Source organism: Abramis brama, assembly GCF_963993115.1.
Source record: "Abramis brama genome assembly, chromosome: 20".
NCBI lineage: Eukaryota > Metazoa > Chordata > Actinopteri > Cypriniformes > Leuciscidae > Abramis > Abramis brama.
In genome coordinates, this window is record NC_139982.1 from 32,990,561 (window position 1) to 33,006,128 (window position 15,568).

General features: G+C 38.0%; 1 protein-coding gene across 1 annotated transcript; it reads left to right on the forward strand.

The window, feature by feature from the left end:
• Positions 1 to 598: 598 nt before the first annotated feature.
• LOC311071031 (uncharacterized protein) lies at positions 599 to 4,443 on the forward strand (the record flags this gene model as incomplete). Its single annotated transcript, XM_084095243.1, has 6 exons — positions 599 to 734; positions 985 to 1,086; positions 1,168 to 1,221; positions 1,454 to 1,570; positions 1,645 to 1,749; positions 2,631 to 4,443. 6 exons carry the CDS (start codon positions 599 to 601, stop codon positions 2,822 to 2,824), a joined length of 708 nt encoding a protein of 235 aa, XP_083951369.1. The 3' UTR covers positions 2,825 to 4,443.
• Between the last annotated feature and the right edge of the window lie 11,125 nt (positions 4,444 to 15,568).

Below are 15,568 nucleotides of genomic sequence, written 5' to 3' on the forward strand. Positions count from 1 at the left end.
GTGCGCCATTCTCTTTGTTCCGTGTGTGTGTGTGTGTGTGTGTGTGTGTGTGTGTGGGCGCTCTGCGCTCTCTGCTCAGTTCTGTTGTTAACGGCCCAAATGCTCGAATCATGTACCGATCGGCGATCACGCACTGGAAAAGCTAAGTCCGCTCAAATAACTTGAAATTTAGCGGTGGATAAACGCAAATTGGAGGTGGGTAAATGCTATTTCCGAATTTTGGGAGGTGCGCAAACGGCGTTTTCGTGCGTTTAGCCTCCACTACATCCTTGGTTAGGGTTAGGTGTTAGGGTTCGGGTTAGGAGAATAAGTTGACTTGTAGTTGCCAAGTTCCTTATAGTCAGTAGAATATCTGTTGAGGAGCATCTGATGTCAAAACTCTGATGTCTGTGTGTGCAAGAATAAAGCTCTTCAAAGACAAGAGGGTTTGGACACTCTCACACTCTCTCACACACACACACACACACACACACACAAACACACACACACACACACCGGCGAGTTTAAACGGAGGAAGTGAAACTATCATCACTGTGAGCATCAGTGCAGTTACTACTAGATCCTGAGGGAATATAGTTAAAGTTCGAGCACATTCAACATGAGTTTCCAGATCTACTTTACACATTTGGTCAAAGGACACGTGGGAACAAGAGTTTCTGTGGCGAATTCAGAAGAGGAGTTCAGGAACACCACAGTGCAGGAGTTAAAGAGAAAACTCATTCCTGAAGACCAACGTAAGTCCAACACTTCAGTCTTCTGTGTGCATTAGCGAACATATGTGAAGGAGATTGTGATGTTAACAAAGAAAGATCTGCATTCAGATGTAGACTCCTATAAATTGGGAAGCCTGAGATTGAGACGTTAGCAAATAAATAACATAATTCAGAAAGCACAAATAAATAAGGAAAACATCGCTCTCTGATATTGTGTGTGTGTATGTGTGTGTGTGTGTGTGTGTGTGTTCTCTGTTCCTCATGTTTCTAGACACTATTCTTTGCTACCGCTTCAACACACTGGAGGATGATCACACACTGGGTTTCTACGGCATTAAACATGAGGATCATATTATCGCAGTGCACCGTAGAAGTATGCATTATTTACACTAGTATTTGACATTATTAAAAGCATTTATTTATAATCTTAAACTGACTGAACTTTTCACTTCAGTCTCCGTTAGAGGGAAACGCCCGAGAGACTCTTCTCCTGTTCACGAGTCGACAGGTCAGCTTCACAATCCCACAAACGCTTGTTTTCTCTATCAGTGGATTTGCATTTCTAACATTTATATAATAACATGTTTACAGCGTTTACACACATCAGGCCTTTTGTTTGTTGACATTTATTTTTCTTTTTTATGAGTTTTGTGCTTCATTTTGTGGCAATATAACTTGAAACTTTATTATGATTAATGTGTAAAATACTTTTGATTATTGTGTTCGCTGTTTCTTCACAGTTAAAAACTCTAAACTTGACAACTCTGATCTCAAGACACTGGAGGATGATCACACACTGGGTTTCGGCATTAAACATGAGGATGAAGTTACAGCAGCAGAGACAGCATCCAGTGGACGTATGCATTACATATATATGAAATTATTAAAGCATTTATTCATAATCTTAAACTAACTGAGCTTTTCATTTCAGCCTTCTCACAGTCATCCTCGAGTAGCTCTGAATGGGAAGAGTCACGTTCACTTCTTGTTCCTCTTATGAGACCCACAGTGGATTTTCTGATTAGTTTTGATGCAGGTCAGTTTCTCTTCTGAGTGTAAAGTCCACAAATGCTTGTTTTCTCCATCAGTGGTTTTGCATTACACACATTTATAAAGGCACTGATAGACAGATCTGAGGCAAACAATCATAATCTCCACATCGTCTCACAGTTTGTAATATTTTCTGTCATTATTTAAATCACATTACACATTTGTTCAGAGTTATCTGGTGTTTAATAATGTCCTCAGAACATCAGCACTAAATATTATTTATACATCATTAATGGAGCTTTTATTCTGAAACGTTTCAGGTGGATGTTCATCTAACGTTTTTTTATTTTATTTTTGCTACTTGTTTCAGAATATTCAATATTCATAAGTAACGTTCCCATAATGTTTGAAGAACGATAATATTGAACGTTCTCTTAATGTTTTTAATGTTTCATATCTTAATGGGAACGCAAGTAAAACATTCTTAGTGCATTTCTTTGATGAACTGAGTTTTTATGGTGACTTCTCAAAATCATATTGCACTTTTTGTTTTATTCTTCATAATTGTGTTATTGTTGAGTTTCTCTGACTGATGAACACATATAGTGTAATAACATGCTCTCTATGATGCTGTATGATTGACATTTCTCTTCTTATGAACATTAACAGTGGAAAAGTGCACAAGTTTTGTTTGTGATGAAAACTTCACAGTTTGTGTCTATACAACAATGGACAGAAATGAACAATTATCCCACATATCCTCTACATAATATACATGTAAACTTTATTATGATGAGTGTAAAACATGTTGAATTATTGATACTTCATACAATTAAAGTTAAAGGTACAGACTGACAGATTCACGACACGATATTATTCAGTTTCTGACGGATGTTTTGTTGTTCTGCTCCACATCATCTCACACAGGTCCACTAGATGGGTCACATAAAGATGAAGATGTTTTGTTCTGCTCCACGCCTCACACAGGAGATGATTATTCACGGCTTGTCAGACGAATAAGATCCAAAACAAGACATCCTCCTCCTGAAGATGAAGATAAAGTAATTCCCAGGTCCCAGTCTATGGATAATTTATTACTTGACATGAATCAGCCTCAGTGAACTCAGTGAATAATGCTGAATAATGCTGAATAATGTTGTGTATTGTAGTTCAGCCTCACATAATCATCAGATCAATCATATGTGTGTTTATATCAGGTCAGTGTGTGTGTTTACTGTTGATCACATGTGTGTTTATATCAGGTCAGTGTGAGTGTTTACTGTTGATCATATGAGCTCCATCATACACTCACTGACATATTTCACTGTCAGAGGCCGACATCAGAAGAGAATATGATAGTGAATGTTATGGTAGTAAATTGGGAGAAATGGTCGGTGCTCCCGGCGCTGGCCTAAAAGGGTCGTCCCTATTCTCATGAGTAATGGGTGTGTTTTGAGATTTACATGCATTAAACCAATAAGAGTGTCGTCTCCCATTCCCTTTAAATGCCAGTTGCGCTCGAACCAGCACGACCATGGACGAACAAATGGGCGCAAATGCATTTGCTATTTTCGTCTCAGTGAATGCATTGTCTTAGTCTGGCAGCGCCGCCGCTAGCTTAGCTTAGCATAATGAATGGAATCCTTTGTTGCCGGATAGCATGTCGTGAGTAAAAGTGATCCAAAAAAAACAACCTAATTACTTCTTGTGGCCTGCGTATTCACAACGACTACAAATAGCAATGCAGATTAAGACTAGGCGATTTCCTAGGCAGATATTGACTTGAGATATTGGGGTGAAGCACAGGCGAAGCACTGCTACTGGGGCGCAGAGATATCACGCAACACCTGAAATCCCACAACTTCCATCAACATACCGGCGTGAATATTAGCTGGTATTAGTATTAAGGTGTTGCGTGATATCTCTGCACCCAGACTAAGACAATGCACTGAGACAAAAATGCATTGCCCACCTACAGTATCTAAATGTGGGGAGACTCTGAATAAGCCCTATTTAAACGGTGGCGTGTTCCTTTAAACAGCGTGGCGCAGGACGAGAGAATGAAAACTGCGTCGGACTGAAACTAGCAGAAAACACTTGGTCGCGCGAGGCGCTGCATTGTGCCGGGTGTAAGATAGGGCCATAGTCTTAAAAGTGACAGAATTCTTGTTTTCTCTATAGAACTGCTTTTATATTAGGAAGACGTGCTTCAACTAAACTATATTAGTCTATATAGTCTATATTACTTGACTATATTATTTTATAAATAATATATTGTTATCCATTTTGTATATCTGTTACACGATTAAACCCCACAGGAGCACCAGACAAGTGTCAGTTATATGATCAAAGTTTTAACCAGTGTTTTATACCCAGCAAACACGTTTCTCTCAAAGTTATGAACAAACGTTCTTTCAGTAACATTAACAGACCGTTCGTTCAATGTTATCTGTTTTTTATGATGTTCTCAAAACATTAGAAATAGTCTCAAAATCAGGCCATTATCATCATATGCTTTACTGCACATGTGATTTACTGAATGCTGGTTTGTTTGCATTTGTACTGTTGTTTTATTCTTCATAATTGTGTTATTGTTGAACTTTCTTGTTGTGTTCTCTCTCCAGTGCATTGCTATAATATTCATGTCCACTAGGTGGCGCTGATGTGTTCACATGTTCAACTGATGTAAGAGCTGTGTGGAAGAAGACGGTATAGTTGAGTAAAGTGAATGCTGAGCTTCTGCTTGTGTCTGTCAGCTTTCATTCCTCCTTCAACATGACATTTCTCTGATGAACACATATAGTGTAATAACATGCTCTCTATGATGCTGTATGATTGACATTTCTCTTCTTATGAGCATTAACAGTGGAAAAGTGCATAGGTTCTGTTTGTGATGAAAGGTTTGAAGCCACAGTTTGTTGACAAAAAGTGACATAAATGAGCTTTATTATTATTAACCTTAATACTGAATCCTCACAGAATTGCACTGGTTGCCAGTTGCCGCTCGCATCAAATTCAAGTCTCTGGCGTTTGCCTACAGAACAACCCCTGGCTCTGCTGCCTCTTACCTAAACTCATTACTTCAAATATACATTAAAGGGATAGTTCACTTTGAAATTAAATTTTGGTATGTTTTAGCTTACCTCAAGGGCATCCAAGATGTAGGTGTCTTTTTTTCCGCAGTAGTTTCAATTTTGATATTTTTAGGTCAAACTGTTCTTGTCTGTCAGTCATTTAATGCAGGTCTATGGTCACGAAAGAGCAAGCACAGAGTCCAAATTAAAACAATTCCCCATCGTCCAAATTAAAACAATTCCCCATCGTCCAAATTAAAACAATTCCCCATCGTCCAAATTAAAACAATTCCCCATCGTCCAAATTAAACAATTCCCCATCGTAAGTACACATTGATGGCCTAAGACACGAAACGAGCGGTTTGTGTGAGAAAACGAAATACTGTTATAAATACTGTTCGTTTTCTCACACAAACCGCTCGTTTCGTGTCTTAGGCCATCAATGTGTACTTACGATGGGGAATTGTTTTAATTTGGACTCTGTGCATGCTCTTTGAGACAGTAACCATAGACCTGCATAGGGGTGGGCGATATAGCCTCAAAATTATATCACGATATTTCAAGAATATTTGCGATAATGATATTTATGACGATATAAAAAAAATGTAGATTTTTTTTTTTATTATTATATTTATCTCACCAAAATGTTTGCTCACTCATTGTGTTTTTACAATTGGGTAATTTTGTTTTTAAGAGTTTACACAACACAAGGAAGCTTGATTTCAATCTTTGAATTAAATTGAAAAAAGTAGCAAAAAATATATACAAAATAATAAAGATACAAATAAAGATAAAAGTTTTTGAGTAGGTCCGTCTAACACTATTCAGAAATACTACAGAAACTGAATAAGGTAATCAAATGTAAAATAACACTAGTCCTGAGTCCTGACTAAATTAAATACATAGGCTATTAATTCTGATTCCTTACAATGAAAGCTATCTTTTGTTGTTTTGACGACAACATTAATGACAGACACATACTGTATGGCTGCTGTCACTTTTAGAGCTAGTGCCCGGATCCATTACTGTTATACTGTCTGTCACACTGTCACGCGCGTTTTATGGTTATTTCAGACATAACCGACTGTTTACGAATACACTAACCATGACCGGGATTTTTACACAATTTTGCGTGTTTTTTCCCCTGTTAAAGCGATTTAATCCGCGAAAAATAACTTTTGTTACTCGCGAGCTGTTTGTGAGGCGGCTTTACTGTATGCACGCAGAGTAAACATCTCTCAGAGAGCGCGCGAGAGTAGTTTAAAATCGCAAATGTTTAAACTGATGAGACTTAAAAAGAAGTGAAAATGCTAAACTTTAGTTACGATGCAAGTGACAAAAGATTCCGTCATGTCCTGACTGCTAAACACAAGAGTGTGGTATTGACGCTTGACTTGTGCAACCCATTTTGAGAGCGAGAGAGAGAAGACGCGGCACCGCTTAACACTCACGCGGTTGGTAAAATCAGTGTTTGCGGGGGAATTTCCCGCATTATAAGTGGTAGACCAGTGGGAATTATTAAAATACTTTTGAAGTAGCTCCTTTTTAGGTACTAAATCGTCATTGGAGGCTGACTTGCTGCTCTCGCGCTCAGACAGGTGTTGTTGTTGTGCGTGCTAGGGAACGTAATGCGCCATATCAGTGATATCGCAATATGACACTTTTTTATCATGTAAAAATTTATACCGGTATTATCGTGGACGGTATGATATGGCACACCCCTAGACCTGCATTATACGACTGACAGACAAGAACGGTTTGACCTAAAAATATCAAAATTGAAACTACTGCGGAAACAAAGACACCTACATCTTGGATGCCCTTGAGGTAAGCTAAAACATACCAAAATTTAATTTCAAAGTGAACTATCCCTTTAAGCATATAGCTCACCAATGATTGATGTGTGTAAAAATGTTACACATTTTGTGACAGATTTATATAATAAAAAGAAAGAGTTGTATTTAAAAGTCTCTTATTGTTCTGTTTAATCAAGCTGTCTATAAAACGAACGAAACAAACCCTACAATTTAATACAATAACAAATATTATAAAGCTAGAAAAAGTTAAATGCATTAAATTGATTAAAGCTTCAATTAAACATTAGCAGTGTGTGTGTAAAAGGTGTTTTCATGTGTGTTTCTGCTTGTAATTACACAGTTCTGACCAGCAGGAGTCGCCAGAGTGGCGCTGAGAATCACTGAATCAGTTCATGAAACAAGTGATTCAATTGATTCAAAGTATCATTAAACTTCTTTTCTCCCATTGCCTGAGTTTACAATCATCCATACCAAATGAATTTAACTATGAGAATTATATTTTGAACTTTCATTTATCATGCTAATGTAATCCAACCATTGTATCATGTCCTCTGTAATATCTGGCTCTGTGGATCAGAAGGTCAATGTGTTCAGTCGTAACAGTGGCTGCACATTTCACGCACACGCGTGATCAGACCAATCATCATAGTGTCAAAACCAGATGGATCAGTGAATGATAGTACATTGATTTGTTCCTATTCAAGCTACAGGCTTTCTGTGCGCTGGTTACAAACTAAAGTCTCTGCTTTTCTTTTAACATTTGCTGCATATTGTCATCAGTGATATAAGTTAGTTTCTCTATATGTAATGATAGTAGTGTGTAGATATGACCATATATTGCAGAATCAGCGAGTATTTAATCATATTCATGAGAGGAGCATGCTGGGAACTTTTTATTGGTCGGCTCCTCAACCCTTTACTTAGTCTCAGCCTCAGACGTCACGCCCACGGAACGTTGGCTAAACGTCTGATGCATATGGTACACTTAATTGGAAACACTTCAGGAATGTTGAAGTCGTCATTTGATTGGTTGAATTTTATCGGATTTCCGGGGGGCGCGAGTGTCGCGTTTATTTTCGGTCCGCCGGGAAACAAAGCGCAGACGTGTGATTGCGGAAGAAAAACTGTTGTGTTTACATGAGTGACAATGAGCATTTATCAAGATCAGCTAAAAGATGTGGTAATGCAGACGCCATTGTTATACGTGCACGAACAGATCAATGACTTACTGCTTGTTTTCTTCTCCTTCTTTGATTTTCTATGCTGACTGACTTGTTGCACGCCGGTCTGTTGTTGTGGGGACATTTCCACGCCCCGAAACGTGACGCTGAACGAAACGAACTGTAATTGGTTGTTTGACATGTCGGTCAAACGGCCTTATGGGCGGGCCTTGGCCAAAGAAAGCTGCTATGAATTCCAGACCTTCAGCCGTCAGTCTGAAGGTCTGGCTACGCGAGACTACCCTTTACTGGACAAAACGTGGTCACGTGACTGAAGGCTCCAGGAAGTTTTCGAAGCACCTCATTAATATTCATGAGCACGCCTGATTTACACAATAGAATCTGTCTGCACCCCGCAAGACTTCAAGTTACGCCCACTTCAAGTTACGCCCCTTCGAGTTACGTCACTTCAAGTTACGCCCCTTCAAGTTACGTTACGCCCCTTCAAGTTACGTCACGCCACAAGTCACGCCCCTTCAAGTTACGTCACGTCACTTCAAGTTACGCCCACTTCCGCGATATGACGAGATGACATCAAATGACCGCGAGATTGATTAAAGTATGCGATTAGTTCCGTATGCTTTTTAATCGATCTCGCACAAGTTTAACTGAACATATTCAAATAAACTAAACTGACTCTTACCTGTTCATGAACATAAACCTTTGAGATGACATCTTCAAAATGCCTGTTTTTGTCTGTATTCAGTAAAGCAAGTTTCAATATGCATTAATGCCAAGGTATTGATAATGTATTGCTAGAAAACATATTGCAATGTATTGTTTTTTTCTAATTGTCCCACCTCAACTACTGTGGAGTAAGTACTAATATAGCAATTCTTTTGAAATTGTGCTTTGTCTAAAACATTTTTTTATAATAAATATTGTTAAACATCTTTTCATGTTTTAAATAAATAAATTTAAACATCTGTTCATGTCATATTGCCTGATGTGCTGACAAATGAATTTTTGACAACACTAATAAACCGCTAAATGCACTACTGTCAAATATCTTATGATACTTTGAGACAAATTAACTACAAGCAAACTTATCACAAATTTATTTTTTTATTGAAAGGCAACACAATTGTGGCAATCCACAATTTCTGGCACTAATATTGTCATAGAAAATCATATTGTGCCTCCAGCCACATAAAAACAGTCCATGCAGCAGTATCCAGCAAAATCATTTTCAGAGTAGAACCCTTGAAGTTTTCCTCTTTGTCCACTTGCCCAGTATCCTTCACAGTCTTTGTACAAATCATCGCATTGAATGCAACGGGAGATCAGGGGCCTGTTTCAGAAAGGAGGTTCAACCAACTCTGAGTCAAAACTTAAACTCTGAGTTGACTTACCCTGAGATGAGAAACTCTGAGTTTTCGGTTACAGAACAGCTGAAATTAGTTAGTTCAATCAACTCTGAGTTGAACTACTCTTGAGTTAGGCGCGTGCACCACAACTATAAAAAGCCATTATCAATGGAGCGCAGATATTATGAGTCACCATGGCAACAGCGCCAGACAAAAAGAGGTCTTCATATTTCTCACCAGTACAAACATTATTACTGTAATTTTACAGTATTAGAACATTAATACTGTAATTTAATGAAAGGGATTACTCTTAATTCTTCTGTAATTTAAAGTAAAATCTGATGTAATTGCATTAGACTATATAACAATACTGTATATTTAACACACATTTTTAAAAGGTATATTTTTAATGTAAAATACAAAGATGGTGTGCACATCCCAAACACCCAAATTGGGCGCAGGTGCAGGACAACTAAATGATATAAACAAAATAAAGAAGTGTGAAGTCCGCACACTGAAAATTACTGCTCCAAAAGAGTTTATTCAAGCTATTCAAGCTCAAGCAACGTTTCGACCCTCAGGTCTTCATCAGGCTCAATGTTAATGTAATAGTGAAGTCAACTTTAAATAGATACAGGTGATCACCTTAATCAGGCACACCCAAGAAATCATGTGACAAATACAAGTCTATATTAATATATAATATTATGTGTCTACACATCAAACAATCTACACATTCTGATTATTTCACATTTTTATGTGGAGTAGCCGATATAATCAAAGTTTAAACAGATATTCTTAATTGTTTAGAATGTAAATAATCTACTACTGTATTTTCAGTTGCCAGTTAAGGAGTTATATAGACTTCATCTTATTTATTTTTTAAAACTGCAGTAAAAATAGCAACATTTTATTTATTAATAAAAGATTAATTGTATTAATAAAAATGTACTGAAAGAATGAATGAGGTGTTTAAACACCACTTCCTCTTTAAAAAAGGGGAGGAGACCAAAAGAAACTCTGGGTTTACAGAAGAAAACCTGCTCCCGACCAGGTTAGGTTCACAGAGTAAGTTGCCATGGTAACTGACTCTGAGTATAAGTTACCTCTCTTTCAGAAACGGGCTTGACTTACTCTGCTTTCTCAGGTTTAACATACCTCCCATTCTGAAACAGAAAACTCAGAGTTTCCCTCATTTCAGGGTTAACATACTCAGAGTTTTCACTTAACCTCCTTTCTGAAACAGGCCCCAGATAGGGAATGCGGTAGGTCCTTTTATACTCCTCTGAAAAGGAGTTCCAGTTTACCACACCTGTTGACAAAAGAAAAGAAAGGTTTAAGTGTAAAACATGTTTGCATTTCTTTCTTTTTTTTAATATGAACTTTTTCCTCAATATTAATTTTAGTAGTGGTGTGCCACCCCACAACAAGACAATTCAGAAATGAAAAGAAACACTTATTGCCTAAAACAAAAAGCATTAGTCTAATGTAGAAGTGAATGTTATATTATGATGATTAAAATAATTTTAGCACTAGAACCTTGACTTGAATCATAACTGTGGCCCACACAAATGTAGAATCGTCACTCAAAAGCACAACAGCTGCACACAAATCGCAGAGGAAACAATCATAAACTTATACAGAAAATAATAAATTAGGAAACATCTATGTACAACATGCATTTACATTTTAATAATGGCAAGTGACCACTCCAGGGTCCATCTTATGTGTTGTGTTGCTGGCATCTTCAGGACACAGATTGACAAGTGGCACTCAAGTAATCACCACTAAGAAACGTGCATTATTCTGAATGCAGCGATGTGTGAGGGGAAATAAATAACATTACACGTTGCATGTTACAGAGTGAGCTCCCAAATTACCCTAATGTTTACCCTGACTAGCTAGCTTATTCTTATTGCCCGCCAATAGTTATGTTGCTTTCACATGCTATCAGAAATGTGATATTTACAACTTTTGAAATCGTGATCTCGAGCTCATTGCATTCAAGTTCGAAATTGGAGGGTGTTCATGTACATTTTATACCAAGGAAAGTCGTTTTACGCCAATTCCGAGAGCATTTATTATTACCACGCCAGCCAGTAAAATACTTAACAACGCCAAGCGATGACGGATTAGTTTTAAATAAATAAAAACTTTTAATAGATTATCAACTCCAGAAACAGTAGAAAAATGTGTTACTGTATGAACATTTCTTATACAGTTCAATTTAAACAGTTATCTGTGGAAAATATTCTTACCGTGGTCTCTGACATGGTCTCTGAACGAGCTGCCATCTTGCCAACAAAATCTCGTTCTACTGACATCTCGTGTGATTCGGTTGTGATTTGGACAACTTCAAGTTACGCCTCCTTCAAGTTACGCCCCTTTCAAGTTACGCCCCCAGTCTTGCAGTCCGCAGACAGACCCATCTCGATTTACATCTCCATGGCTGCTCTTTTAGTTATAAAACACAGAGGTATCTTCATATGTTGTTCGTCTGCGCGCTATTAGTCTTCTTCTCAGTGCTCTACATATTTAATCAGCTGGTGTCGTCACTGGAGAGCGCGAATCAACACATGAAGACAGGTATGTAAGAGAAACGTCTCGGGTTACGAATGTAATCACGGTTCCCTGAGAAGGGGAACGAGACACTAGGGGAACGCCTCCGGCATGAACGGTGTCAGAACACACATTTTTCTATTATAAATATGCCTTTTTGTGTATGAAGCAATTATGTATTGGAGTCAACTATAATGGTTGTTGTTGTAAAATCATTTATTGAGAAAATGGTTTATAAAGAAAAACACCACACTGAATGTTGTAAGCATTTATTAAGCAAATGGCAGAGTAGAGAGAAATTGAAAATGTATTAGAAAGAGCTTTGCCAAAGAAAGAAGAAGAATGCAATCATTACCGTCGACGTGTTGCGGACGAGACACAGAAGATACAGCGCTGAAGAAAAGGTCCAGAAGAAGGAGGACGAAGAGGCGAAGGCTTTAATGAACCAGTTATAGAGAGTTTCCAGGAGGAGATTACTGAAGATGGCAGAAAGTTGATGGACTTTAAAAGAGCTGGAGAGATTGTGTCCATCAGACGCGGATTCACCAGGACGTCTCCGGTGTGAAATGCCATTGCGTCTCATAAAGAGAAAAGCTGGTAAATTATTTGGTTTTGATTTACTTTTATTTGTATCTTTTATGTAAACTAGTTCACCTGTATTTAACAAAAAAAAAAATATATAATTAAAATTAAGAAGCTCTTCTGCCATAAGTCTCTGTATAACACAAGATTGAGCTGAACTGAGCACGGAGAAGTCTTCTGTGATCTAAATATATGGAAATTAAAATGCTTATTATTTAGGACAGATTTGACTTACTTTACCTAACCTGAGAATAATTAAAATAAGGTAAAAAAATTTGTGTTTAAAATTACGCACCATAAAACACCACAAAAATATGATGCAGCAGAACGGTTTTCAATATCTGAGAAAACAACAAGATCAGATCTGATCAGACATGCTGAAGTGAATGAATTCAATGAGACGAACTACCACACTCCACACTCATAATTAATAACACATTTTTTGTGTTATGGCTATTTTAACACATTTTGTGTCATTTTAAGTTGATCATGTGTAAAAAGAAAAAGAGAGAGAGAAACAACAGTGTGTCCAACACAATATGTGTTAACTATCATCACATTGATGTAACGTCACTCCGCGCCTCAAGAAGCAACTTTCGCACCTCTTTTTCCATCGATGGATGACTAGGATGCACACGGTATTTCGATTCATTTTTTATTAGAAATTGTCAAATATAAATTGTCAAATGTATTTTATTATTGTTATTTTTTTAGACGGTCAAATGTGCCTTCAGTCAGCGACCTCTACTGTGTACGTGTGTTTTCCGCAGACGCGAGAGGCAGTGTTGGACAACCGCATCTGATAGTTACCGTTAGTGCTTCACAAATGATTATTTCTCCTCATAGACTTTGGTAGGTTTGTCCCTCACTTTCTAGAGAGAACTCATTTTTAATGAGTTTTGTTTTTCTTTGTTTGATTTGTTGCAAATGGCATGATGTCTGATAAAACGCTGTGGTAACGTTACCACTTTCACTGCTATCTGTCGCCTCTCTTTCATTAAACAACAGAATGCATTGATGTTTTGTTAAATGCCCTTAAATAATAACATGATTTATCAAGGTAACGGTAACAATTTGATTGACTTCGACAATCGAGTACGTCTCCATCTCAAAAAGGATGTGTTAATTGAAAAATGAACAGAGTGAAAAATCCTCTGGTCGTGTCAGCTGATAATGAGAGTGAAGGTAGAGGCTACTTTACTCGTTCTGTCAAAATGTTGTTTTTCTTTCAGTGGACACCATTAGTTTTAATAGTTCAGAGAGTTTAAAGTCAGCCATTACACCAGCCATGAAAAATGTCATTATATTTTGTGTTTTTCTTATATTATACTGCAGATTCATGTTACAGAGCTCTTCAAACAATTATTATGACAATTACAGGAAGGAGCACAGGCTGGGCCGAATGCAGTACAAAGTCAGCCCTGGCTTATCTCTTGGACATTAAGCCGGTAAACAACTTAATTGTCCTTTTATGTTAGCTTTATTTTTGTTTGTCAGTTTTCTGTACAAGCCCTTTGTGATGTTATTAAATTATATGACTCTGATTTGCATAAAACTGTACTGTTTTAATTTTGTTTTGTTGTTTAGGTATGCATGATATTAGATTTTTGCAGATATTTTTAAACTAATTTTGGCCAAGTGTCTTAAGGTTATTTGTGTATTTTCATTTTATTTATTAGAGAATGGGCATTAGGACCCAGGGGAGGCTGTTTTTGCTGCTCACAGTAGTGACTGTTTACTCGATCATGCTGGATGTTTCATTCTGAATGTACATTCTCAAATTAAATGCAGTGATCCAAAACTATGGAGGTAAATCAGTAGCTTAACTCGAGAGGTTGAAAATCTGAGTGTGAGAACTTGTCATTTTAACATTTGTATTTGTAAGTTGAAATTTACACTCACAGTTCTGATGTGAAAAGCTGAATCTTTCCAAAAAGTCCAACTCACATCCGTCTTCAATTTCTTTGAAAATGTGTATGACATTCCTTTCTCTGGTGGGAAGAGATCTAAAGTTGTGGAGCTTATTTCAAAGCTTCAAGCACTTTCCTAAATTGTACCGCCATGTACATACACTCACCTAAAGGATTATTAGGAACACCATACTAATACTGTGTTTGACCCCCTTTCGCCTTCAGAACTGCCTTAATTCTACGTGGCATTGATTCAACAAGGTGCTGAAAGCATTCTTTAGAAATGTTGGCCCATATTGATAGGATAGCATCTTGCAGTTGATGGAGATTTGTGGGATGCACATCCAGGGCACGAAGCTCCCGTTCCACCACATCCCAAAGATGCTCTGGGTTGAGATCTGGTGACTGTGGGGGCCATTTTAGTACAGTAAACTCATTGTCATGTTCAAGAAACCAATTTGAAATGATTCGAGCTTTGTGACATGGTGCATTATCCTGCTGGAAGTAGCCATCAGAGGATGGGTACATGGTGGTCATAAAGGGATGGACATGGTCAGAAACAATGCTCAGGTAGGCCGTGGCATTTAAACGATGCCCAATTGGCACTAAGGGGCCTAAAGTGTGCCAAGAAAACATCCCCCACACCATTACACCACCACCACCCGCCTGCACAGTGGTAACAAGGCATGATGGATCCATGTTCTCATTCTGTTTACGCCAAATTCTGACTCTACCATCTGAATGTCTCAACAGAAATCGAGACTCATCAGACCAGGCAACATTTTCCCAGTCTTCAACTGTCCAATTTTGGTGAGCTCGTGCAAATTGTAGCCTCTTTTTCCTATTTGTAGTGGAGATGAGTGGTACCCGGTGGGGTCTTCTGCTGTTGTAGCCCATCCGCCTCAAGGTTGTGCGTGTTGTAGCTTCACAAATGCTTTGCTGCATACCTCGGTTGTAACGAGTGGTTATTTCAGTCAAAGTTGCTCTTCTATCAGCTTGAATCAGTCGGCCCATTCTCCTCTGACTTCTAGCATCAACAAGGCATTTTCGCCCACAGGACTGCCGCATACTGGATGTTTTTCCCTTTTCACACCATTCTTTGTAAACCCTAGAAATGGTTGTGCGTGAAAATCCCAGTAACTGAGCAGATTGTGAAATACTCAGACCGGCCCGTCTGGCACCAACAACCATGCCACGCTCAAAATTGCTTAAATCACCTTTCTTTCCCATTCTGACATTCAGTTTGGAGTTCAGGAGATTGTCTTGACCAGGACCACACCCCTAAATGCATTGAAGCAACTGCCATGTGATTGGTTGATTAGATAACTGCATTAATGAGAAACTGAACAGGTGTTCCTAATAATCCTTTAGGTGAGTGTATGTCTGAAGTGAAGTG